At 54.3% G+C, this 24,698-nt stretch overlaps 4 protein-coding genes across 16 annotated transcripts in view; 2 read left to right on the top strand and 2 right to left on the bottom strand.

Annotated features, from left to right (window-relative positions):
• On the bottom strand, positions 1-3,878 carry TMA7 (translation machinery associated 7 homolog). The gene is made up of 4 exons (XM_045530345.1): positions 3,773-3,878; positions 3,627-3,682; positions 3,439-3,526; positions 1-360 (listed from the first exon to the last, which is right to left on the bottom strand). The coding sequence occupies exons 1-4, from the start codon at positions 3,786-3,788 to the stop codon at positions 326-328; spliced, it is 195 nt and encodes a 64-aa protein (XP_045386301.1). The 5' UTR covers positions 3,789-3,878; the 3' UTR covers positions 1-325.
• On the top strand, positions 3,371-12,446 carry CCDC51 (coiled-coil domain containing 51). Of its 8 annotated transcripts, none has more exons than XM_045530341.1 (5): positions 3,936-4,007; positions 4,661-4,730; positions 9,885-10,086; positions 10,791-10,955; positions 11,482-12,446. In XM_045530341.1, exons 4-5 carry the CDS (start codon positions 10,806-10,808, stop codon positions 12,232-12,234), a joined length of 903 nt encoding a protein of 300 aa, XP_045386297.1. In that variant the 5' UTR covers positions 3,936-4,007; positions 4,661-4,730; positions 9,885-10,086; positions 10,791-10,805; the 3' UTR covers positions 12,235-12,446. The 8 variants fall into 8 exon arrangements, with proteins under 8 accessions (XP_045386300.1, XP_045386298.1, XP_045386297.1 ...); XM_045530340.1 differs by having other exon boundaries at positions 3,942-4,007; positions 9,764-10,086; XM_045530336.1 differs by lacking the exons at positions 3,936-4,007; positions 4,661-4,730 and adding exons at positions 6,945-8,065; positions 8,630-8,826 and having other exon boundaries at positions 9,764-10,086.
• On the bottom strand, positions 12,414-19,490 carry LOC123623401. The gene is made up of 3 exons (XM_045530470.1): positions 19,423-19,490; positions 14,968-15,343; positions 12,414-13,995 (listed from the first exon to the last, which is right to left on the bottom strand). Exons 1-3 carry the CDS (start codon positions 19,488-19,490, stop codon positions 13,471-13,473), a joined length of 969 nt encoding a protein of 322 aa, XP_045386426.1. The 3' UTR covers positions 12,414-13,470.
• The window catches only part of PLXNB1 (plexin B1), a 26,074-nt gene continuing 15,242 nt past the window's right edge, over positions 13,867-24,698 (top strand). For 2 of the 6 annotated variants that reach the window (XM_045530330.1, XM_045530333.1), the window contains exons 1-11: positions 14,894-15,058; positions 18,817-18,869; positions 19,483-20,595; positions 21,300-21,482; positions 21,787-21,915; positions 22,041-22,141; positions 22,438-22,570; positions 22,834-22,990; positions 23,246-23,354; positions 23,430-23,538; positions 23,903-24,583. In XM_045530330.1, the coding sequence (XP_045386286.1) occupies positions 19,489-20,595; positions 21,300-21,482; positions 21,787-21,915; positions 22,041-22,141; positions 22,438-22,570; positions 22,834-22,990; positions 23,246-23,354; positions 23,430-23,538; positions 23,903-24,583 (2,709 nt within the window). In that variant the 5' untranslated portion in view covers positions 14,894-15,058; positions 18,817-18,869; positions 19,483-19,488. Of the gene's footprint in view, positions 13,978-14,838; positions 15,059-18,816; positions 18,870-19,482; positions 20,596-21,299; positions 21,483-21,786; positions 21,916-22,040; positions 22,142-22,437; positions 22,571-22,833; positions 22,991-23,245; positions 23,355-23,429; positions 23,539-23,902; positions 24,584-24,698 lie in introns of those variants that run through there. The other 4 variants (XM_045530331.1, XM_045530332.1, XM_045530334.1 and 1 more) reach the window with 4 other exon arrangements.

The raw sequence follows: 24,698 nt of genomic DNA on the forward strand, positions 1-24,698 counted from the left end.
GCCTTTCAAATGAGTTGGTTTAATTCCAGGTGATAACAGAATTTAGGGCGGAACAAAGACCAAAGAGCAGACTCTGGCAGGATTCTGGGCTGGTTTTACTTTAGTTCACAGCTAAGGTAGGAATGGCTGAGTAAAAACAGCTTAAGAGATGATGAGCCACTGTATGATTTTTTTTTTTTTTAAACAAAAGTTTATTCTTAAATGTACAATAGGCTCCAAGACAACACTTCATTTTAGCTATAGGTGGCAAAAGATGTTATGGCAGGGAATACAGATGTTTAAATAGGAATCAAGGGTCATCATTGCCTCAGGCACATGGAACAGCTTACTTTTTGCCAGATTTCTTAATTCCACCTGTAGCTGTAAAAGGAAAAAAAAAGTCATAGTTAGGGAAAAATACAGTTCTTATGGTAGAAGCCCCACAGGCCTGATGTGGATCCTAGTAAGGCTTGGCTTTTCCTTTTCTTTCTTTCTTTTTTTTTTACTCACTCACTCACTCTCTCCAAGGCTTGGCTTTTCTACTAGGTACTTGCTTTGACACAAGTGTGCACTTCAGCTTCACAGATCTTGTCTATTTCTAGGGAAAGGTAGAATGAAGATGAAGCAAGGGCACAAGCAATGGCTGTGCATTGGTCTGGATCTATACTTGTGCACTTCACAGATTAGCTCATTTAAACCTCATGGCTATTGACCCATTTTACTGATAAGGAAGTCTTAGCTGTTCATGGTTATAAGCTGGTATGTGATGAGCCAGGATTCCAACCTCGACGGTCTGACTACAAAGTCCATATTCTTTTTTTTTTTTTTGAGACAGAGTCTCACTCTTTTGCCTGGGCTAGAGTGCCATGGCATCAGCCTAGCTCACAGCAACCTCAAACTCCTGGGCTCAAGCAATCCTCCTGCCTCAGCCCCCCGGGTAGCGGGGACTACAGGCACATGCCACCATGCCTAATTTTTTCTATTTTTAGTTGTTTTGCTAATTTCTATTTTTAGTAGAGACGGGGTCTCGCTCTTGCTCAGGCTGGTCTGGAAATCCTGAGCTCAAGCATTCCTCCCACCTTGGCCTCCCAGAGTGCTAGGATTACAGGCGTGAGCCACCCGTGCCCGGCCTGCAAAGTCAATATTCTTAACTGCCACGTTACACTACACTATCTTCCATATTATGATCCTGGCATCTGGTTTACTCAATATCTTTATTTTACTCAATACCTTTATTTTACCCAATTTACAAATGACAATACACACCCAACAGGTAATTTTAAGAAACAGCTATAAAGAAGTGGGCAAAAGACATGAACAGAAATTTTCATAAGACTAATGACCAAGAAACATGAAAAAATCCTCAATGTCTTTAATCATAAGGGAAATGCAAATCAAAACCACAATGAGATACCACCCAGCTCCAGTGAGAATGGTTTTTATCAAAAAAATCCCAATACAACAAATGATGGAGTGGATGTGGAGAGATAGGAACACTTACACACTGTTGGCAGGACTACAAACTAGTACAGCCTCTATGGAAAGTAGTATGGAGATACCGCAAAGAACTAAAAATAGACCTACCACTGGATCCAACAATCCCACTACTTGGTATTTACCCAAAGGAAAAAAAGGACATTTTATTAAAAAGACACCTGTACTTGAATGTTTATAGCAGCACAATTCATGATTGCAAAGATGTGGAAACAACCCAAGTGACCATCAGTGCATCAGTGGGTTAATAAAATTTGGTATACATACACCATGGAGTACTACTCAGTCTTAAAAAAAAAATGGTGAACTAATACCTCGTGTATTAACCTAGATGAAACTGGAGACCATTCTTTTAAGTGAAGTATCACAAGAATGGAAAAATAAACACTATAAGTACTCACCATTAAATTGGAAACAATTGCACAACACTTATGTGCACATATGGAAATAAAACTCATGGGAAATCAAGCAAGTGGGAGGGGGAGGAGGGGATGAGTAAATTCACACCTAATGGGTACAATGCACACTGTCTGGGTGATGGGTACACTTATAACTCTGACTTAAACTGTACAAAAGCGATTTATGTAACCAAAACGTTTGTACCCCCAAATACTCTGAAATTAAAAAAAAAAAAAGAAATAGTTGTAAAGTATGCTTATTACAGGAGTGAATATCCAGAAGAGCTGTAACAAAATAAACTTTAAAATATTAGATGATGCTAAATAAGAAATTAACAGTATAGGGTTTCACTAAGGAATGATCTTTTCCCTGTACATAATCACAGATTAAGGGAAGGTGCAAGATACCTCACATCACTCCCCAAAGGAATCTCAATAGCGAGAATGGCAGTGCCATGTGGGTAAACAATAATGGATTAAACCTACTGGGAGAGAGGTCTCAAGAAGCCCTGGATAACACTCTCACCATGCTCAGTGTGGCCCACAATGCTCAAACAAGGCATAGGCAACTGTAGAAGAAATAATCACTAGTTTGACAAATGTAAAGCATTTTGGAAGTACATAAAGTATTTAGGATTGCTGGGCCCAAAAAATCTTTTGAAATGGAATCAATTTCTGAAACTTACATAAAGGAAAAGAAGATGCAAAAGGATTAGTTTATAACACCATATGGATGCCAAGGAGCCTGGACTTTGTCTTTTAGTTGGGGCACACCCAGAAGTGAAAAGACTCAGGATGCAAAAGCATTTACCAGAGACAATATGAGCAACAAATTTAAAAATGTTATAAGTCAAATAATATTTAAGCAATAAGAAGCAGTGAAGCACAAATTTGGGGCAACACATTGTGGAATATATTTAGAAATTTAACTGTATGGGCCGGGCATGGTGGCTCACGCCTGTAATCCTAGCACTCTGGGAGGCTGAGGCAGGTGGATCGTTCGAGCTCAGGAGTTCGAGACTAGCCTGAACAAGAGCGAGACCCCGTCTCTACTAAAATAAATAGAAAGCAATTAGCTGGATAACTAAAAATACATACATAAAAAAATTAGCCAGGCATGGTGGCGAATGCCTGTAGTCCCAGCTACTCGGGAGGCTGAGGCAGGAGGATTGCTTGAGCCCAGGAGTTTGAGGTTGCTGTGAGCTAGGCTGAAGCCACAGCACTCTAGCCGAGGCAACAGAGTGAGATTCTGTCTCAGAAAAAAAAAAAAAAATTTAATTGTATGAATCTGTATGAGAGGCAAATTTTTTTGTGTTTCCATTTCTGCAGCTTCCCTAAAGGGCGGAATCCCAGACTGCCTATGAGAGAGAGGACTTCGTTTCCAGTCCTGGTGCTGGCTCTCGCCCCTTCCCACTGCTGCAACTCCAAGGCTGGCTAGGGCTGTCCACCGCAGCAGACACTAGGACTTGAGACCTCGAAGTTCAACAACGAGAAGAAAAGAGACACGTCTGGGCAACAGGTGCTCAGGGCATTTGTCTGGCTTGAGCGCCATTCAGCCCCTACTTACCTAGGGGGCCCTTCCCCGCGGCCTTCGCTTTTAGCTCCTCGAGTTTCTTCTGCTCCTCTTTTTGTTTCTGCTTGAACGCCTTATCTTCCTAGAGAGAGGCAGAGCGGGTTCACTACAGGCTGGTCTCTCAGTCCCTCCGCCCCCGCCCTCACCTCCGCGCCCCCCCTCACCTCCGCGCCCCCCCTCACCTCGTCCATCTCCTTGGCCTGCTTCTTGGGCTGTTTCAGGGGCTTTTTCTTGCCACCTGTGGGCGAAACGAACACGGTTGACCTGTCTCCGCCGCCCGGCCCCCGCCCCGCGTTCCCCGCAGTCCCCGCCGTCCCAGCACGCTTACCTTCGCGGCCGGACATGGCGCCGCCGCCCCTTCCCCAGACCCTGCCACCGGAAAAGGAGCTCCTCGCCCACCCCCTACTCCTATACCGCGATGCGAACCCGCTGATTGGCTCCCAGTCAGGAAGTTGACCTTCCACTACCGGAAGCGGCTCTCAGGGCGGGCACTAACGGGTCGGAGGTTAACTGAGTGGCAGACGCTTGGTCGCGTTGCTGCTTGGGTTCTGTGGGCGCGCCAGGTACGAAGCGGGAGGGTCGATGTGCCAGGGTAGAACCCAGAACCGCGGGTGGTGGGGGCATACTAAAGCGGAAGGCACCAGGTGTGTGACGGTGCGCTGGAAGAGCACTCCAGGCATAGGGAAGGACAGGGGCGAAGGCCTGGAAGCTAACTGAGGAAAGCACAGCGTGGCTGGAGGGAGATGGGGGAGGTGACAGAAGTGGGCGGGAGGTCGATCACCTGGTCTTAGAGCTTTGGAAGCCTCTGCAAGTTTAACATTTAAGCAATAAGAGGGAGTGAAACACGAATTAGGGGCAAGAAATTATGGAAGATATTTGGAAATTTAACTGTATGAATCTGTGTCAGAGGTAAATTTTTGTGTTTCCATTTGTGGTCCTAGAGCCTTGGAAGCCACTGGAAGGAGTTTGGGTTTTATAATATAGTAAGGGGTGCAATTGTTTGTGAATTTTCTTTATTCAGCCAGTACATTTTTTGTTGAGTATGTAGGTAGTATTCTCTTTTTTTTTAATTTTAAAATTTTAGTTGTATAAATTTATGGAGTAGAGTGTAATTTTGCTACATGGATATAACGTATGGAAGTCAGGACTTTTACTATATCCGTCACTGGAATAATGTACATTGTATCTGTTAAGTAATTTCTCATAATCTTTTTAGGTGGTTCTAGACATTGGAGATACAGCAGTGAACAAAACTTCCTGCCTTACCAGAGCCAACATTCTAGTGGGTGAGACAGACTATAAGCAAAGCAAATAGGTGACATACATGTTGCAGGTCACGTGATAGGTGTGTGGAGAAAAATAAAGCAGGGAACATGAGTAAGGAGTGCTAGAGTGGGAGTGGGATGGTGCTATCAGATAGGGTAGTCCAGAAATACCTCCTTAAGAGGTGATGTTTGAGCCGGACTTGAAAAAGGTGAGGAACCAAGCAGCACAGATAGCCTAGTTATCCATGTGTTCCAGCAACATCAGGAACGTCCATGTGAGTGGAGTGGAGTGAGGAAAGGGAGACTAGTGGGAGATGAGGTCAGAGAGCAGTGAGAGCCAGGGAGTAGATTCTCTGTAGGCTATGGAAAAGCCTGTATGGTGTTTACTGTGAGAGAAATGGGGAATGATTTTAGGGTATGAACAGGGAAAGACATGGTCTGACCTGTGTTTTGAAAGAACTACTGGCTGCTCTGTTGATAATAGATTGTAGGGGGCTGGAATAGAAGCAGGGAGACTCCTGTTGGGAGGCTCTTGGGATAATCCAGGCAAGAGATGGTCATTGGGACCACTTGGTAGCAGTGGCAGAAATAAGAAAAGGAAGGGGTTGGAAGCAGTGGCTCACATCTGTAATCCTAGCTCTCTGGGAGGCCGAGGTGGGAGGATTGCTTGAGGTCAGGAGTTTGAGACTAGCCTAAGCAAGAGCGAGACATCATCTCTACTAAAAATAGAAAAATAGATAATAGAAAAATTAGCCAGGTGCAGTGGTGTGTGCCTGTATTCCCAGCTACTTGGGAAGCTGAGGCAGGAGGACCACTTCAGCCCAGGAGTTTGAGGTTGCAGTGAGCTATGATGACTCTGCAGCACTCTAACTGGGGCAAGACTCTGTCTCAAAAAAAAAAAAAAAAAAGGAGGAGGAGGGATCCTGGATCTAGAAAGCCAGTGGCAATTGCTGATAGAGAAAGTGAGAAGTCCGAGATGATGTGAAGTTTTTAGCCTGAGCATTTCAACTTGGGGTTGCTGTCAACCAAAATGGAGAAGGCTATGGGAAAAGCAGGTTTGGGAGGGGAAGATCCCCATTAGATTTTCAAGCAGAGATATGGATTGGGCAGTGTGATAAATGAGCCTGGAATCCTGAGGAGAGATCTGGGCTGGAGAATTCTATTCCATTCTATTCCTCACCTCAGCCTTCTGAGTAAGTGGGACTATAGAGTCTCGCTATAACAATAACAGCTTTATTGATATATAATTTGCATATCATACAACTCACTAATTCAATGTGTACAACTTGGTGGTTTTTATATATTCACAGAGCTGTGCAACCACCACCAAATCAGTTTTAGAACATTTTCATAGGTGAATTTTAAAGCCACAGGATCAGATGAGAGAGGAGTCTGAGCACCGAGCCCTGGGGCACTACATTGTCCAGAAGTTAGGGAGATGAGTGGGGATTGGAAGCGAAGTGAAAATGGCATTTGAAGGAGGAGAGAGCTATCATGATACACAGGCTGCTGACAAGGCAAGTGAGGTGAGGACTGAGAACTGATCGTTGGGTTTAGCAGTGTGAAGGTGACCTGGACAAGAGCAGTTCCAGTGGCATGGTGCGAGTGAAGGCCACATCAGAGAGGGTTAGAGAGAATGTGAGAAGAGGAGCAGAGACAGTGAGTTCAGATAGTCTATCAAGGAGTTTGGTTATAAAGAGCAGTAGAGAAATGGGGCAGTTGCTGGAGGGGTGTCAGATAAATTACTGAGCAATGTCTAAGGAGGGGAGAAGATTTGGGACCTGGGACACAGGTTGATCTTCCCTAGGAGCGTGGCTTTTTCATCCTGAGGACCACCAGAGAAGGTGGAAATGGGGTAGTTGGGAAGGTATGGTGGGAGTTTGTGGAAGTTCTTTCCCAATGTTTTATTATTTTCTTGGTGAAAAATGAAGCAAACCGCACTTGGGAGGCTGAGGCAGGCGGATTGTTTGAGCTCAGGAGTTCGAGACCAGCCTGAGCAAGAGTGAGACCCCATCTCTACTAAAAATAGAAAGAAACTATATGGATAGCTAAAAATATATATATAGAAAAAATTAGCCGGGCATGGTGGCACATGCCTGTAGTCCCAGCTACTCGGGAGGCTGAGGGAGTAGGATTGCTTGAGCCCAGGAGTTTGAGGTTGCTGTGAGCTAGGCTGACGCCACAGCACTCTAGCCCAGGCAACAGAGTGAGACTCTGTCTCAAAAAAAAAAAAAAAAAAATGAAGCAAACCATCGAGTGCAAGTGAGGATGAGGTACAGATGATGGAAGTTAGGAAAGGGAAGTTGGTAGGAGACAACCATCTACATGGGGTGGGAGAATGGATTTGGAGAATGGAGTGGGAGATTCTGAACTCGGCTCTCAGGGCCCTGCTTCACGCCCTGTCCAGCCTCTTTTCTGCTTTTACTTTCCAGCTACACTGGCCGCCTTTCAGCCTCTCTGCCTTTTCCCTTTGCCAGGAACATTCTTCCCCTTGCTGGTTGAGAGGCCTGTGAGGCATCTAAGTGGGGACGGCATGGGGGCCGAAGGGTGAGGTGGCCTGTAGGGTGGGGTGGTGTGGTAGAGAGGCTGAGAGGAGGGATGACGAGAGTGGAGAAATGACTTGGGAGTTATTGACACGTTCTCTTATGAAGTGAAGTCCTTGCTGTCTCCAAGCTTATGTTCTAGTGGGGGGATGGGGACCACATAAATGAGGAACTGTGTGTCCAGGAGAAAAATAAAGCAGGTAAGATGGTCAGGGAGGGAGTAGTCAGCAAAGCTTTACTGAGAGGTGATATTTGAGCAAAGACGTAGATGTCAGAGTGAGCTGAGCAGTGTTTTGGAGGAAGAATAGTCTAGGTGGAGAAGAAGGCAGAGCTCAGTATGTCAGGGTGGCTGGAGTGGAGTATGGTGATAGAAGGAAGAGGAGGAGGGCTGAGAGGTACTGGGGCTTATTGGCCACTGCCAGGACAGGTGTTCATGCCAGGTAACATGGGAGCTGTTGAGGGTTTTGAACAGAGGGACATAATCTGACTTACGTGTTAACAGCCTGTGGCTGCCGTGTGCAGAACAGGCTGTAGGGGGCAGAGGAAGAAGCCAAGATTGCATAGCCATAGCTGTCATCTTTGCCAGGAATGGGTGACCTTCCTGGGATCTAAGAATGGGCAGCTGGCCAAGGAGGCTGAGCAGGTTGGAGGAAGCCGAGAAGGAGCAGTGGTTTCAGAAAGAGGGTGTTGAAAGCTGCAGAGAGATGAGAGAAGAAACCTGAGAAGCACCTGCTGGATCTAGCAAGGTGGAAGTTTTGAGGGGCCTCCAGGAGAGCAGCATCAGTCGTGGAGTGGGATCAAGAGAGAAGGAAGGTGAGGAAGTGATGCCAGCCGTGGCGGAGGGACACCTTTCTGCTGTGCTTGGCGGTGCTGCAGGGTTGTGTGCTTTATTTGCTTTGATGGAGGATGTGTGTGCAGGGCTGTGTGCCATGGGTACTAGCGTTGAGGCCTGGGAGACTGGCCCGACCGCTGGGGCATGGATGGTATGCACTCCCTTGGGCATGAAACCCAGCTTCATGAATGGTGCCCAGGGGTTCAGGTGTGGCACCAGCTTGGAAGCACTGTCATAGGGATGTCCCCTTTTGTAGTTCTCAGCTCAGGCCCGTTTTGACCAGAAGGCATGTCCCTACCACCTTTGTTTTCAAGAGGGCCTGAGCTTCTCCAAAGATAGCTCCCAGAACAGCATGATGGGGAGGCTGGAATGTTATGGGTGGCCGGCTTTTTGTTCCACATCACCTTACTTCAGGAAGCTCCTTTCTATTCTGTACCTGGAGCTCCTCCAGTCTGTCTGCTTATCCCTGCTCCCTTGCTTTGCTTCCCTGCCCCCTGCACCCACCCCCAGCTTTTCTTTCTCGGGCCTGGTCACTTGACCACCAGGTGTCGCCCTGGCAGCCAGGATCAGTGCTTCGGGGCTTTTAGGTGTGGTTTGTCCATAAGAGGGTGCTGGTGGCCCAGCTTTTCAGGGGAAAGATAAGTCGCCTGGCCCCCTCTTTGGGAGTCCTCAGAGCCACTGCTGCCCTCGGACTGAGGCAAGGCCTGACTCTGGATAATGGGAGAGTCCCTGTGCTGTTCAGGTAATGAGAAGTTGGGGTTGTTAGGGCCCAAAAATCAAAGCGAGGTTGAAAAGGGAAAGATTATGCCATGTGGAGGCAGGTGATAGTTAAAAAAAAAAGAAAAGAAAAGGGAAAGATTAAAGAAACCTAATCCATTGAGTAGTGACTAAGGTTGGAGAGGAAGGAGAAAGCTTATGGAAGGCAGGAAATGTGAGATGGGAGTTAGTGGTCTGGAAAGTCTGGGAGTGGAGGGCAGAAGGAGTAGGGCAGGTGTGAACCTAAGAAAAGTTGTACTCTGTGGCGAAAGCAGTTCTTTTCCCCTGGAGGAAAAGAGGAAAGCTCCCAGGGGAAAGCTGAGAGTTTGCCTTGGGACACGAATGACCCGTGTCCTTTTGTTCTCACATACAGTTGAAACTCTGCTTTTCCAGTGCTGAGGCAGCCCCCAGGGTGTCTGGGAAGTTGGTTTTGAGGGTCCTTTACAGAAATGAACTGGGATCTTAATCTTTCCTGAACTCCCCACAGTTCCACAACTTCCCAGGGAGTCTTTGTGAATCTTTGTGAGCCTTTGTCAGCATGGACATAACTTAGGCTTGAGAACTTTCTTTCATATCAGAAAACTGTGTACCAGGATTCTCATCCAAGTCACAGCAGAGAGACCTGAGGGATGTGGGGAGGTGGGTGGAATGAGAGAGTCTGATTGTGTGGCATGGGGAGGGAAGTGGAAGGCATGATATCCTACATAAGTTCTTCCCCAAATATGTTCCATTGTCGAGGACCACCCAGGGGAAGGCCTGACCACCCTCTTGCCACAGGGGCTGCAGTCTCTGGGCCCAACAGAGTGGTGCTCAGTTTAGATGATTTTAGTGGAAATTAGTCTGAACTGTGCCTAGGCCTTGAACCTGACTTATGTCCAGCCTTTCTCCATTATGAGCTGATCTGTCTGGCATCCCCCTCACAGATCTCCCGATGACAGGGTGCAGCCCTGTGTTTGCCATGCAGCACATCGTGGGTGGGTCCCACATACTGGTACGGAGGGGTCTCCTTGGAAGGGACCTCCTTATGATCAGGACTCTCTGCAGCCCAGGCCCCAGCCAGCCTGGAGAGAAAAGACCTGAAGAGGCGGCAGCCCTCGGGCTGTATCACCGCCTCCCAGTGGTGGCAAGAGCCCTGGGGCACAGCATTCAGCAACGAGCATCCTCCGCAGCCAAGACTTGGTGGGACAGATATGAAGAGTTTGTCGGACTCAGTGAAGTTCGAGAGGCCCAGGGAAATGTGACTGAGGTGAGGAGGGGAGCTGGGGAGGTTGGCCCTGCCCTCTGACTTGGGAAAGGTGGCTTGGTGGCTGCTGCCAAACAAGTCATTGGCCACATGGTACTGGGAAGCCACATCCAGACTTTCCTTTTCTTTTCTTTTTTAAGACAGGGTCTTGCTCTGTCCCCCAGGCTGGAGGGCAGTGGCATCATCATAGCTCACTGCAGCCTCAAACTTCTGGGCTCAAGGGATCCTCCCATCTTAGCCGCTGCACCTCAGGGCATTGCACTCCAGCCTGGGCAACAGAGTGAGACCTTGTCTTAAAACAAACAAACACACATGACCGTAGTAATGCCTTTCATGGTGTTATACGGCATAAATAAGGGAACACATGGGAAATAGTGTAAAAACATAGGTTCCTTATTGTGGTTTGTATCAGGCGAGAGTTGACTGGGTTTGGTGTGTGTATTGTTTGCTGTTTTCACGTTTCTCAGAGGCATGTTATTTCTACTTGAATGGACTAAAATCTGGTGATTCTGATGGGTGTGGCCTGGGGCTGCACTTTGAGTACCACTGAGTGAGCCAGGATTAGTATCTAAGGGAGTTTGTTTCCACCCTTTGTAGCTCACACCCCAGTGACCTCTTCTTAGCCACAACCTTGTTGGGAATGGAGCTGAGTCTGTGTGGGAGTGGAGAGAAGGGACAGAGGGCCTCCTCTGTTGTTCTCTCTGCAGGCAGAGAAAGTGTTCATGGTGGCTCGAGGGCTTGTCCGAGAGACTCGAGAGGACTTGGAAGTTCAGCAGGCCAAGCTGAAGGAGGTGAGGGACCGCTTGGACCGTGTCTCCAGGGAGGACAATCAGTACTTGGAACTAGCTACTTTGGAGCACAGGATGCTGCAGGTAGGCACCTTGGGAGGCAGCCCTTTCTCACCTGGACAGTGTGACCTTGGCCTGACAGATCATGGAGGGGCCAGGTGGGAACCCTGACCAGTCTGGTGGATGGAGGCCAGAAGCGCCTATGGAGGGACAGGGCCCCAGGCTTCCAGAGCCTGTCTGCCTACTTCCTCTTAGAATACTGGAGTCAACAGTCCAGGGCACTATAGACTGGGACCTAGATTGCCAAGGAGGCGGTACCATGGAGGGGCTGGCCCAGGGAGTGCCAGTCACTTTCCTTCCTATAGATACGTTTTATAGACACCAGTGCATCTCTGGACAAACCCAAGACTGCTCAGGTGGGAAGATTATGCAGCTTACTTTGACCACTCCTGATTCCTTTGTTCTTCCCACCCAACCAGTGTAATGCTGCCTTCATTTGTTCAGCATGTGTTTATGGAACACGTACTCTGTGCCAGGCACAAGGTGTAGTGGTGGTGGCTATGGTTGGAGGGCCACCTTGCACCCATGTAACATAGCTTTGCTTCTGCAGGAGGAGAAGAGGCTTCGCTTGGCTTATCTGCATGCAGAAGACTCTGAGCGAGAGAAATTCTCCCTCTTTTCTGCGGCTGTGCGGGAAAGTCACGAGAAGGAGCGCACAAGGGCTGAGAGGACCAAAAACTGGTCCCTCATTGGGTCAGTCCTGGGGGCCCTGATCGGTGTGGCTGGCTCCACCTATGTGAACCGCGTTCGGCTACAGGAGCTGAAGGCCTTACTCCTGGAGGCACAGAAGGGGCCTGTGAGTCTCCAGGAGGCCATTCGCGAGCAGGCATCCAGCTACTCCCTCCAGCAGAAGGACCTCCACAACCTCATGGTGGACCTGAGGGGCCTGGTGCATGCTGGGGCAGGGCAGGGCTCTGGGTCACTGGCAGGTACTTCCTCCACCCAAGACAGAGACACAGATGTCCTTTCAGCTGCCTTGAAAGAGCAGCTCAGTCATTCCAGGCAGGTCCAGTCATGTCTAGAAGGTTTACGAGAACGACTTGATGGCCTAGAAAAGACTTTCAGCCAAATGGCTTGGGAGGTTCAGCTTGCAAAGGCTCCACATGCAGGCCTGGTGGAGCCAGCAGACAGGGCTATGCCCAGCTCCTTGCTGGAACAGGGGAGCATGATGTTGGCACTGTCAGATACGGAGCAGAGGCTAGAAGCCCATGTCAACAGGAACACCATCTACAGCACTCTGCTCACTTGTGTGACATTTGTGGCCACACTGCCTGTGCTCTACATGCTGTTCAGGGCCAGCTAGCTGCCTGGACCATCCTCCAGAGTGTAGATTTAGTTAGAGAATCCCAGCAGTGAGCTGAGCCTTTGGGGGCACACACAACCTCAGCCTGAAGGAGCACCATCTGTGTGGCTCACCAGCAGGCATACTTTGCTTTGTAGGCAATGTTCATTTATATTAATTATCAAAACTTTGTGCTAATGTCTAATTAAAATGTCTTAAGTTTTTATTTAAAACAATTTACTTCAGACTGAGTTTTGTCCCTTGGAAATTGAGATCCATGACTTGAAGATTGGGCCTTGAGTTAGCATCCTTGCCCGTTTTGTTCTCTCCCATCTCTTGGTCCTCTTTTCAGGACTGTTTTGAATATACTCCTGAGGCCTGGATTTTTGTTTTGGATTTCCTGGCCTGCCCTCTGCTTGTCTGACCTTCCTGTGTCAGATGGCCTGAGGGTTTCAGTGAGTGGAACCTAGCCTGCTGCCTGCTTATTGGTGACCATGGTTACTTTCTCTCTTCTGGATCACTTCTCTGTCATGGGGGAGAGGAGTGACCAGAGGAGAGTAGTGAAGAGAGATTGGGGGAATGGTTGATATGATAAATGTTGCTGGGGACAGAGCTGGGCATGGTGGCACACACCTATAGTCCCAATACTTGGGAGGCTGAGGCAGGAGGATCGCTTGAGCCCAGGAGTTCAAGTCTAGCCTGCTGCCTGCCCCTTCTTCTAGGCCGTTTCCCATGAAGCACCCTCCCTTCTTGGAGCCTGTGCTCAGACTTCGGCAGCAAGCACAGTGCAAACGGCCCCCTGGGTTCTCTGACCCTCCGAGGACCTCATCCTTCAATTATCTGGTCACTCCATCCTTGGCTTGTAGTGGTTCCCCAGAATGCCATGGGATGGAATGACCTCTGCACTTAGTGTTCACACTCTTGATGGGGCAGGAGGCGCCATATCTGTGTACAGATAAGAGGATTCTTAAGTCTTAGATTCCTCTCTGGGGCAGGGTAGATTCTGAAGGGTGTACACTTGAGTGAATGCATTTGGGGGAGGATTCCAGGCATGTGGAAAGGGCCCCCACAAGCTACAGAAGCAGGAAAGCCAAGGTGGGTGAGTAATTGGGGGCAAACTGTCCTGGCTGAGGTGGTGACGGGTGTGGAGGAGTTGTGGGGCTTAAGATAGAGAATGAGGTGGAGGACCTTGAGTGTCAGGTTGGGCCTCTGAGGTCAGGGGTCAGGGGGGAAGGAACTGGGGGGGGGATGGCCATGCTAGTGCAGACCAGATGCTGAGAGCCTGGACTCAGGTGTTAGAAGTGGGGGTGGAGGAACAAAGGTGACCTGAGAGGTTGGGGAGGGAGAATTTGAAAGACACAGAGCCTGGAAGGTGAGAGTGACAGGAGACCCTTGGTAATGGGTGAGAGGTGGGAAGAGGGTGTCTGTAGTGTTAGCTCTTAGGGCAGCGGTCAGTGTGGATGACCTCAACTTCCTGGTTGAGGCTTCCCCTGGCCTGTGGAAGCCTTGGTAGCTTTCAGGTGATGTGTATTTTGCCTCCCAGGAAGCTGTGCCAATGGCCTTGAGCCAGAGTCCTCCATAAGTCATAATAGGATGGGCTGGGTCCCAGCTTCTGCATGTTTTGAGCATGCCAAAGTGTGAAGGGCCCTGCACAGGGCACAAATGGGCCTCAGGAGAGAACCCATCTGCCAAAGTTTCCTCTGCAGAAGGCCCAGGTGTTTGCCAGTGAGGGAGTCCAGACTTGCCAAGGCTTCTCAGCTTGAGGTGGGTCCAGGTACAGGCCTGGGAAGAAAGGAAGGAAATGAGCCCTTGCTTGTGCACCCTGCAGCTGAGGTGCCCCGCTGTAACAGCCCGACTAGGTGGTATCAACCCCACTTGCCGGTGAGCAAATAGGCTTGGGGGGAGGGTGTCAGATTACATGGCTTAGTGCAAAGCGCGAGCCCAAGTCCAAAGCCTGTGCTCTCCTCAAACAGCCAGAGGTGGGGGCCGGAAGGAGGGGCTGGCTGTTGGGGTCTCCTGGGAGAAGGCGCGGTGGGCCGGGCCGGGCCGAGTGCGAAGGGGAATTCAGGTAAAGAAAGTTGGGGGAGGACGACCACGGGAGCCGGTTACAGTAAGGGAAAGGGAGCGCTGGGCAACGCGGGCAGAGGGGGCGGTGGCTTGCTAACAGGCCCGGCAGGTGAGCAACGCGCGGGTGCGACCCGGCCCCAGCGGGGCGGGAAGAGGCCGGGGCGCTGTACCACCTGCGCCTCGGGTGCGGGGCGCGACCACCCTGCCTCAGCTCAGCCCCACCCATCCCGGGAGAGCTCCCAGTTCCGGTTCCAGCGCTCCCGCAGGTGAGGCCCGGCGGGGGCGGGGCGGGGCCGCCCACGCTCGGGACTCCGCTCCTCACCCTCCCCCGCGACCCACGTTGCCATGGCTACCACCGCTGTGCAGCCTGCCCCTCCCCCCACGCGGGAGGGGTTAAGTCCCCCGCCCTAGGCAAACGCGGAGCTCGCGGGGCTGGAATGCGGGGTCCCGGGCGGCTCGGGGCCGCGTGCCCGGCTCTCCCGGCTGCTTCCGGCCTGGCCAGGGCGGCGGGCGGGGGGAGGGCGGCCCGGCGGGCGAGGGGGGGAAGGAGCGGAGCCGGGCCCGGCCGACGCGGCTTTGTCTCCTTTGTTCCCGGCGGTGGCAGCGCCGCGGCGGGAGGGGCGGGCAGCGGGCGCAGTTTTCCGCCCCTCGGTCTCCGGGTAACAGCTGCGGCTCCGCCAGACCCACCTCTGCGGGGGGAGGCCGCCGCGCGCAGATCCTGAGGCCAGAGCGGCCGGCGCCCGCCTCGGCGCGCACATCCCGCGGGCCCGGCCGGGCGGTGAGTGCAGGGCTCGGGCCGGGGCGGCCAGGACCCGGGTTCCCGAAGTGGGATTGCCTGAGGCCTGGATCCCGCCGGGCAGGGGCAGCCCGGGTGAGTGGTGGGCGGCTTCGGTCCTCAGAGTTGGGAACACACTTCTCCGCGCGAAGGGAAACTCTGGCGGCTCCGCCTGTAACGCGATTGGGAGACTGAGGAGGTGGAGCTGCGCCTCCGCGCCCCCTCCTCGCCACCGCCGCCGGGACCGGCCAGCCCCTTCCCCGCCCTTCCAAGGCCACTGGTGGGGTCCTCGCCGCGGGTCCGGGGGTAGGGAGGAGGGTCGAGGCTTCCCCTCAGTAGTAACAGCCATTCCTGGTTGTGCCTGGTGGGACTGACAAAGGCAGATCTCTAGCCTCCTGACACCCAGAGAGGGACCCTCCTGTCCGTACACTGACACATTCGGTGGGTGATTGATCAGCGCCTTGGGTCATCACAGGCGCTTGGTAAATGGTGGAGCTCCCCACCCCACCTTAACACGCAGAAAACAGGGCGGGCAGGGTGCACTACCGCACTGTCAATGAGTCACTCAGCTCTTTGGTGGACCCTGGAGTCCAGCAGGAGGGGAGAGAGGGAAGACCAGTTTCCCACTAACCACCAGATAAGGTAAATGTGAGTTGTATAGTCCCTCTGCAGGTATGAAAGGGCCAAGTTAGTGTGACTCTTTGGTTGGTGAGGACAGTTCCGGGGGCATCCAGAAAGTGCTTACTCTTTGCAGACAGAAGTTAGTTAGTCTTGAGTCCTGCTGAAGAGGTTCAGAGAAAGGTGGGCCCAGAAGAGATCGCCAGGCAGGCCTGGGCACAGGCAGAGTTAGACTTTGGCTGTGAGCCTGGACAGGGCCTGAGATGTGGAGAGTGTGCAAGATTGGCTGTGGAAGTTGGGGATGTGAGACCTGGCTCCAAATCAGCTTTTTCAGTCTGCTCTGGCCTGGTCCTTAATAAAAGTGAGGCCAACAGCTTGCCCTTTGAGAGTCCAAGTGGTTTGGAGAGGGGTGTGAGCCCCATATCTTCCCTAGTGGTTGGGTTTCTTTGGCTGTGAAATGGGGGTTCATTCATCATGTAGGGAGCACCTACTCTGTGCTAACATCTGTGTAAGTTACTGGGGCCTCCAAATCATATTCCTTGCCTTCCAGTAGCTTCAAGTCCAGAGTGGGATGGTGAAACAGGGAGAAAGATGGTCCTGGGTGGTGCCACTAGTGCCAGGAACACACTATATCACATTTACTGGTCAGAGCGTTCCTGCCTCCCATTCTGCTAATGGGAAACCTGAGGCTCAGAGAGCCCCAGGCAAAGCTGCCATACACCCCTCGGTGGTGACTGGATATGTCCATTGCATCCACCACACGGAGTGGCCTCCTCAGGAGCCTGGGAGGACAGGGGAGGCTCCCCAGGGAGATGGTGGCTGGGCGTAGGAGTTAATGGGATAGAGAGGGAGTGGGCATTCCAGGCAGCATGAAGAGCCAGTGGCGGCTGGAGGAGTGAAACGGCCTGCAGTTCATGCCGGCAATAACGAAGGGCATGTTGGGGGAGCACTGGCATGGATCAGGTGGGAGAGGTGTAGACTGGAGGGGTCAGGCCTTTATCCCTCTGCCCTGGGGTGCCCCAGAGTCTCTGGTGGCGGGGGCGTGGGGGGGAGGAGGTATACTCCAATTCTGCTTAAGGAAGATCCTGTGAGGTTTGGTGGGGGCTAGGTTGGAGGGGCTGAGGTCTGCTCTGTGGCCTGTGGCAGAAGTTAAGTGAAATGTGTGTGCCCAGAGCAGAGAACAGGTCACTGGCCTTCTTCCTTTCCTCCTCCCCCCAGCCAGGGCATGCAGGGAAGGGGAAGGGGTGCCAGACTCTGTTTCAGGGGAGGACTGCGGTTGAAGAAGCCAGACAGCTTTCCCTGTCAGGGGCTGGGTCAGCCTCTGACCTCATGTGTGGCCTGGCCAGGAGCTGTTCTGATCCCGCCCATCTCTTCCTTGAGGCCCCTCAGTCCAGTTGTGATTTCACATTTGGGGAGTGGTTTTGTTGCTGCCCCTTGAGAGCTGGAGATCCTTGGCAGGCAGTAGGCTTTGAGCAAATATTTATAAGCAAATGAAGTAGTGATTGTTGGTCTAACTGTGGGACCCTATGCCCAAGGCACATCCCTGGCATGAGGTGGCAGGAGGAATGAGCAGTAGCCAAATGCAGGAGGTGGCCTCTGCCTATCCTTAGGTGGGCCCTGTCTTCCCAGAGGAAGAAACTTTCTTTCCTTGTCCCTTGGAAACTAGGTGGGGGGCTCCTGGGCAGCCTGGCCTTGCCACAGTCCTGAGATTCTGGCTGGGTTCGAGACTTTCCCTGCTGCCCCCTCCCCCCCCCCGCCCCCTTGGGTGGCAAACAGAGGCGGCCTTGTTCCTGCTCCCATAGAGCTGCCCTGTTCTCTGCACACTAAAAATGGAAACCCCCAAGCTATTTTGGGAGCAGTGCCCAGCCAGGCTGTGGCCAGGGCCCCCCTGCTCCCACTGGGCTGTGGCCACAGTGTCCCTGCACCCACTAGGCTGCAGGACCCTCCTTTGAGCCTTGTGCCCATCCCTGCTCACTTTGGGGCAGCCTCAGGAGTACCCTGCTCAGGCCTCTGCCGGGATGAGCTGACCTGGGCTGAGAGAAGCCAAGTGCTTGGGACGTTCTGCACAGACAGCCCTGTAGCTGGGTGGTGGGAGGGGCTGGGCAACGTGGCCTGGGCACAGGCAAGTAGGGGAAGTGTCTCCCAGCCTGGGATCCATGGTTTGTCCCAACACTTCACCAGCTTTGGTGCTCCTGGCTGGAGACCACTGAGGGCTGAGGAAGATAGTGTTGCCATGGTTTCTTGGTTCTGGGACTCAGGAGCCTCAGCTGGGGCCCAGGGAGGGGTCTGTGAGGAGAGCAGGCACCCAAAGTCTGGGGAGGTCCTGTGGATGGATGTGGGGATGGGAGGCACAGCCGGGCATGGTGGCTTCCTCTAGGACACCACCCCCTGCCCCCTTATCCCACATGCTAGGCACTGGGACTACTCTGGCCGGCAGGAGAGGAAGTAGCAAGGAATGGCCTGGCTTCTACAGCTCTGTAGGACTTAGGGCTCGAACTAGGAAGTGTGTGTGTGTGTGTGTGTGTGTCTATGGTGGGTGGAGGTGACATGCCTGTGCAGAGTGTGTTTCTGGGTGTGTGGTGGGGGGTTGTCTCTATGTGGATGTATCTTTATGCAGTGTCTGAACTTGGGGGTGTGTCTGTGTGGTGTGTGTGTGTCACTCTGCTGTGTGTACAGATGGTATCTGTGTGGGTGTGTGCATGCAGGTGGGTTTGTGTGTGCAAGTGTGTATCTGCCAGTGTGCTGGTGGTCATTTGAGCTAGGACAGCTCCTGGCCTGTGTGGAAGTGGTATACCTGAGTGCCTTGACAGGGTAGAATTTGGGCAGCAAGAGGGACCTCAGAGGGAGAGGGCCATGCTGGTGGCCTGTGGGCCCTGCTGGCAATGGGGCTCCTTCCCAGCTGACCTTTCCCAGGCCCCTCGGGTGCTTGGCTCTGCTGCCCTCCCCCTCCTCGTGTGGGCTCTGAGGAGGCGTGCTCTGTGGAATGTGTTTGGTGGCTGAGGGCCAGGCTGGGCCTGGCTCCACCAGCAGGCTGGGCAGTGGGGAGGGGGCACTTTTGTGCCGCCTCCCTGGTGGGGAGCTCAGGGCTCCCACATGCCTGCAGACCAACCCCCAGCTTTACACTTTGCTTTCCCCCTGGCTAGGTGACTCCCACACAGGTCATGCTGTTGTCTCCTGATCCAGCCTGCCCTGCCAGGTAAGCCTGACCTCACACCTAGGCATCTAGGAGCATGTGACCGCCACCTATGCTGAGGGCTCTCTGAGGTGTGGCCCAGCCTTTCAGGCCCCACCTCTCCTAGCTGGAACCTCCCTCTTCTATCAGGCCCATTGCTTCTGTGGTTATTACCCTTCTGGATTCCTGGCCTGAAAGGCCCTGAACCCAGTTCTTGTCTCGCTCTAACATTCTGGTGGCCCATGAGACCCCACACTCCCTCTTCCTTTTACCTGGGAAGCTGACATCCCTGCAGAGGGCCCTCTCCCTCCCTGGGGTCTGGGCCCCTCCTTGCCATCACCTGCTCTCCAGCCCCTTCCAGGCCCTCGCCCCTGATCCTTCTGGTGGTACAGGGCGGTGCAGGGGGGCAGGGGCAGTGTAGAGTGCAGGTCTCCCAAGAGAATGGGCGGTGTTGAAGTTTCCAGGGGAAGTGTCTCCTGTTTCTGACCCCTGGCTGGTGTGTGGTCCTGGGGTCCTCCTCTGCTCACCCCTTGGGTTAGGAGGGGCATCTTGGCAATGTTACAGCCCTGTCCCTCACCAGTGGCTCCAGGGTGCTCTGGTGGCCATGTGAACCCCACTCGACTTCTCTCCCTGCCAGGTGACCATGCCTGCCCTTGGCCCAGCTCTTCTCCAGGCACTCTGGGCCGGGTGGGTCCTCACCCTCCAGCCCCCTCCACCAGCTGCTTTTACTCCCAATGGCACACATCTGCAGCACCTGGCGAGGGACCCCACCTCAGGCACCCTCTACCTAGGGGCCACCAACTTCCTGTTCCAGCTGAGCCCTGGGCTGCAGCTGGAGGCCACAGTGTCTACTGGCCCTGTGCTAGACAGCAGGGACTGCCTGCCGCCCGTGATGCCTGATGAGTGCCCCCAGGCTCAGCCAACCAACAACCTGAACCAGCTGCTCCTGGTGAGCCCGGGGGCCCTGGTGGTGTGCGGGAGTGTGCACCAGGGTGTCTGTGAGCAACGCCGCCTGGGGCAGCTTGGGCAGCTACTGCTGCGACCAGAGCGGCCTGGGGATACCCAGTATGTGGCTGCCAATGACCCTGCGGTCAGCACGGTGGGGCTGGTAGCCCAGGGCTTGGCAGGGGAGCCCCTCCTGTTTGTGGGGCGAGGATATACCAGCAGAGGTGTGGGGGGTGGCATCCCACCCATCACGACCCGGGCCCTGCGGCCGCCGGACCCCCAAGCCGCCTTCTCCTATGAGGAGACAGCCAAGCTGGCAGTGGGCCGCCTCTCTGAGTACAGCCACCACTTCGTGAGTGCCTTTGCACGCGGGGCCAGTGCCTACTTCCTGTTCATGCGGCGGGACCTGCAGGCTCAGTCTAGAGCCTTCCGTGCCTATGTGTCTCGAGTGTGCCTCCGGGACCAGCACTACTATTCCTACGTGGAGCTGCCTCTGGCCTGCCAGGGTGGCCGCTACGGGCTGATCCAGGCTGCAGCTGTGGCCACGTCCGGGGAGGTGGCCCATGGGGAGGTGCTCTTTGCAGCCTTCTCCTCAGCTGCTCCCCCCACTGTGGGCCGGCCCCCATCAGCAGCTGCTGGGGCATCTGGAGCCTCTGCTCTCTGTGCCTTCCCCCTGGACGAGGTGGACCGGCTCGCTAATCGCACACGAGATGCCTGCTACACCCGGGAGGGCCGCGCTGAGGACGGGACCGAGGTGGCTTACATTGAGTATGATGTCAATTCCGACTGTGCACAGCTGCCAGTGGTGAGTTCCAGCACTGCCCCAGCCTTTTCCCTTCTCTGAGGCCACTGCCCGGGGAGTCTGAAGGGAAGCTGGTGGTGGTGTGGGATGATCGGGTTGACAGATATTAAGTACTTTCTTTTTGTCTGGGGCCATAGAAGGGACCTTAGCACAGGTGTGGCATTCGGGTAGCAGAGAGAAGTACAGGGATTGGATTGGACCAGGGTGCTGAAGGGGTGGCACTTGTGTAGGTGGACTGAGAGGGTATTTGGGGTTCTCAGGCAGGGGCAAGGACCCAGAATGTGGGGACGAGACCCGTTGTTTTAGGTTCTTGAGCAAGAGAGGAAGGTGAGGTTGGGGCTTGATTGGCTGTAGCCTCAGGATGGATAAAAAAGGAAGAGGCCCACAGGGGGATGGAGTCATTGCAAGGCGGGAGAGGGCCCAGGTGAGTGGACTCGGAGGTGAAGATGCAAGCTGTGGTCCAGGAGCAGACTGACCACACAAACTGGAGGAAGCAGCTCCCAGGCCAGGGATAGGAGAAGATGGGGCCACAGGCAGAGGTAGGGACCAGAAGAGGGGCAAGGAGCCAATGGATACTGTCCAAGGCAGCTGGAGAGCAGTCCACCGTGGTGGCTGTGGAGATGGTGTCCAGGGTGGGGGTGTCAGGGAGGATGGGGCAGGGGAGGTTACCCAGGGAAGGCCTTACTCATGCTTCTTGCTGCCTGCAGGACACCCTGGATGCTTATCCCTGCGGCTCAGACCACACGCCCAGCCCCATGGCCAGCCGGGTCCCGCTGGAAGCCACCCCAGTTCTGGAGTGGCCAGGGGTTCAGCTAACAGCTGTGGCAGTCACCATGGAGGATGGACACACCATCGCTTTCCTGGGTGATAGTCAAGGGCAGCTTCACAGGGTGAGCCCACAGGAAGTACCAGGCCCTGCCCCAGGGTCTGGAGGGGACAGGCTGCTGGGAACCCAGCCTGGATGGAGCTATCCCTGCAATCCCTGGGCTTGGGAGAGATGATCTGCACTCCCTTTCCCAGGACTGGGTAGTGTTTACCTGTGACTTCCCTCTAATCTCTGGGCTGGTTGGTATGACCTCTGACTGCTCAGGAGGAAATTCTGTCTGTAAATTGCTTCAATGGTGGTAGGTAGGAGAGGGCGTTGGGCCTCTGGCCATGGACTTGGGTCCCAGACCCTGTGATCTCTGATCCCAGGTCTACTTGGGCCCAGGGAGCGATGGCCACCCATACTCCACAGAGAGCATCCAGCAGGGTTCTGCAGTGAGCAGAGACCTCACCTTTGATGGGACCTTCGAGCACCTGTATGTCATGACCCAGAGCACAGTGAGTGCCAGGCATGAGCCAGGGCATGGCTGCGGGGAGGGGCCCCTAGGCAGGGCCATGGACCCATTTGTGGGTGAGCCACTGGTGTTTGGATTGCTGGCCTCAGATCCTCTTTGCTGTCACAGCTTTTGAAGGTTCCTGTGGCCTCCTGTGCTCAGCACCTGGACTGTGTGTCTTGCCTTGCTCACAGGGACCCGTACTGTGGGTGGTGTGTGCTCCTTGGCAGGTTGGTTCTCCACTGACCCCTGATTCCTCCAAACCCCATCCTCATGCCCTCAGTGTTCCTGTATAATTGTCCGATCCAGGCTTCCTGATCTCAGCCCCTGATCCCCAGATCCTACAATCTCTCACCTCCATCTTCCACCCTGGGCATCAGTGGCCTGCTGGGGAGGAGAGAGGAACCTGGTGCCATGACCCACTTTAGGGCCATGCCCAGGTCCTCAGGATTGTAGGTGTCCCTGCCCTATGAACTCTCAGTGGCCCTGTGAAGGTCACAGATAGATGCTGGTCATTCTTGCTCAGGTGCAGTCGCCACTCGGAGTGCTCGAGGGGCCAGGGCCCAGAGCAGTGGCTGTGGAGCTTCCAGCCTGAGCTGGGCTGTCTGCGAGTGGCAGCCATGAGTCCTGCCAACATCAGCCGAGAGGAGAGGAGGGAGGTGAATGACCAGATAGGTGGGCCCCTGGTGGGGAGGGCTCTAGGGATCAAGGTTGTTAAGTACATCAGAAACCACATGACCTTGCACAAGTCACTTTTCCTGGAACCTTAGTTTCTTCATCTGTTACTAACTCGGGCCAGGGGGTGTTTGTGAAGACTTGGGGCTGGTGGCTGCTGGTGCCTGCCCACATTGGTGCCCCACAAATGTGAGTCTTAGCCTGCTGTCTGATGCCCTTGACAGTGTGTTCTGGGCTTTCTTGGCAGGTTTTCTTATCGGTGCCAGACCTGCCACCCCTGTGGCCAGGGGAGTCATACTCCTGCCACTTTGGGGAATATCAGAGTCCTGCCCTGCTGACTGGTTCTGGTGTGATGTGCCCCTCCCCAGACCCTAGTGAAGCCCCAGTGCTGCAGAGAGGAGCCGGTGGGTGAGAGAAGGAGTCAGCCCTGGGGCTTGGGAGCCCCACCCTATCCCAGGGATGTGGTTGGGGTGATGTGTGAATCCAGGCAAGGAGCCCTGAATGGATGCCTTTCTCCAAGGCCTCTCACTGGTCCCCAGCTGCCCAAAGTTTCCATTCTGTGCCTGGGTTCTCCTCCCCATTCGGCATCTCAGGATGTGGGCTCTGGGTCTGAGCGCGCCTCCCCACTCCTCAGCCCTGGCCTCTCTCCCTCTTTGCAGATCATGTCTCTGTGACTGTGGAGCTCAGGTTTGGCACCGTTGTGATCGCCCAAGCTTCTCTCTCTTTCTATGACTGTGTGGCAGTCACTGAGCTCCGCCCATCTGCACAGTGAGTTCCTCACCCTGTCCCCTAACCCTGGGCTGCCCCATGGTGAGCCGTGCCGCATGGCTGTACTCTCTGCAGGTGCCAGGCCTGTGTGAGCAGCCGCTGGGGGTGTAACTGGTGTGTCTGGCAGCACCTGTGCACGCACAAGGCCTCGTGTGATGCTGGGCCGATGGTGGTGAGCCAACAGGTGAGCATACCTCTGGGCTGGGGCACACGGCGGGTTTGGGAGTCCCAGTGTGAGGGTTTTCCTGATGGCTGGGGGTCTGTGTGTGACAGACTCGCTGGAGAACGGCTGCTGATACGTCCTGCCTGTTTTGGGAGAGGACTTTTGTAGCTGAGAGGCAGGGGAGGTGTGGCCTTTGTGCCCTTCCTCAGCACAGACACCCCTGGAGCCTGCCCTCCCCCTTCTCCTTTTGAGAATTAATGGGCTGTTTTTGTTTCTCTTTTCCTTGGTCTCCTTTCCTCTTAACATACCCTTTGCCTGCCTGCCTCCTGCTCCTGCGCCTGCCTGCTGAGTGGCCCTTCCTGTCCTTCTCTGCCTCCCCTCTCAGAGCCCGCTTCTTTCCCTAGCCCCTCCTGCAAGAGATGCACCCACCCCCTTCCCACCCAGAGCCCCCAAAGCCCCAGTCACCCCTGTTCTTGACACCCTTCCTGTGGCACCTGGGGCTCCCTCCATAGCCCTAACCTCGGACTTCCCACCTGGGGCCAGGCCTTCCCCTCTCAGCCCCTGGGGGCCATGGGCAGGTCCCGGCCCCACGCCTTCCCCCACCTCCACAGAGTCACCTCTCCATGAGAAGCCCTCCCCTCCCAGCTCCCCAAACAGACCTGGAACCACTGTCCCTGCTCCCGCTGACTTCGGACCCACGGCCACATCTGAGGACCTCTCAGCCGCTCCCCCATCACCCTCAGATGCAGCAGCAGTGCCCCCTGCAGACCCTGGCCCTGAGGCCTTTCCCTCTGTGGTACCCCTGGACCAGCCCCCTGGCACTGCTCCTGCCACCCCTTTCCCAGGGGTCACGGGCTCCACGAAGCCCGCTCTGGACTGGCTCATAAGAGAAGGCGGCGAGCTGCCCGAGGCGGACGAGTGGACGGGGGGTGACGCGCCCACCTTCTCCACTTCCACCCTCCTCTCAGGTGATGGAGACTCAGCAGAGCACGAGGGCCCTCCCGCCCCCCTCATCCTCCTGTCCAGCCTCGACTACCAGTATGACACCCCCGGGCTCTGGGAGCTGGTGAGGCCCAGCCCAGGAAGGAGGCCTCGGGAGGGGACGTGGGAAGACGCAGCCCCCTGCCTGCCTTGCGATTCTGCACTGCGGGGATGGAGGGGCAGGGGAGGGGCTGCGGCCC

This window comes from Lemur catta, chromosome 18, assembly GCF_020740605.2.
Source record: "Lemur catta isolate mLemCat1 chromosome 18, mLemCat1.pri, whole genome shotgun sequence".
Lineage (NCBI taxonomy): Eukaryota > Metazoa > Chordata > Mammalia > Primates > Lemuridae > Lemur > Lemur catta.

Excerpts from the sequence above, each read along its gene's own strand:
- LOC123623401 (XM_045530470.1), bottom strand. The coding sequence starts at position 19,490 with ATGGTCACCTGGCAGGGAGAGAAGTCGAGTGGGGTTCACATGGCCACC. Across the intron at positions 15,344-19,422 it reads AGAGCACCCTGGAGCCACTG|GACCCCACCAGTGGCCTTGG; the intron begins GTGAGGGACAGG and ends ACCCGCGGCGAG. Across the intron at positions 13,996-14,967 it reads GGCGGCCTCCCCCCGCAGAG|GCCTGTACCTGGACCCACCT; the intron begins GTGGGTCTGGCG and ends CTTTCTTCCCAG.
- CCDC51 (XM_045530336.1), top strand. The coding sequence starts at position 8,802 with ATGGGAGAGTCCCTGTGCTGTTCAG. Across the intron at positions 8,827-9,763 it reads AGAGTCCCTGTGCTGTTCAG|ATCTCCCGATGACAGGGTGC; the intron begins GTAATGAGAAGT and ends TCCCCCTCACAG. Across the intron at positions 10,087-10,790 it reads CCCAGGGAAATGTGACTGAG|GCAGAGAAAGTGTTCATGGT; the intron begins GTGAGGAGGGGA and ends TTCTCTCTGCAG.
- TMA7 (XM_045530345.1), bottom strand. Across the intron at positions 3,527-3,626 it reads AGGCCAAGGAGATGGACGAG|GAAGATAAGGCGTTCAAGCA; the intron begins GTGAGGGGGGGC and ends GCCTCTCTCTAG. Across the intron at positions 361-3,438 it reads CGCGGGGAAGGGCCCCCTAG|CTACAGGTGGAATTAAGAAA; the intron begins GTAAGTAGGGGC and ends TTCCTTTTACAG.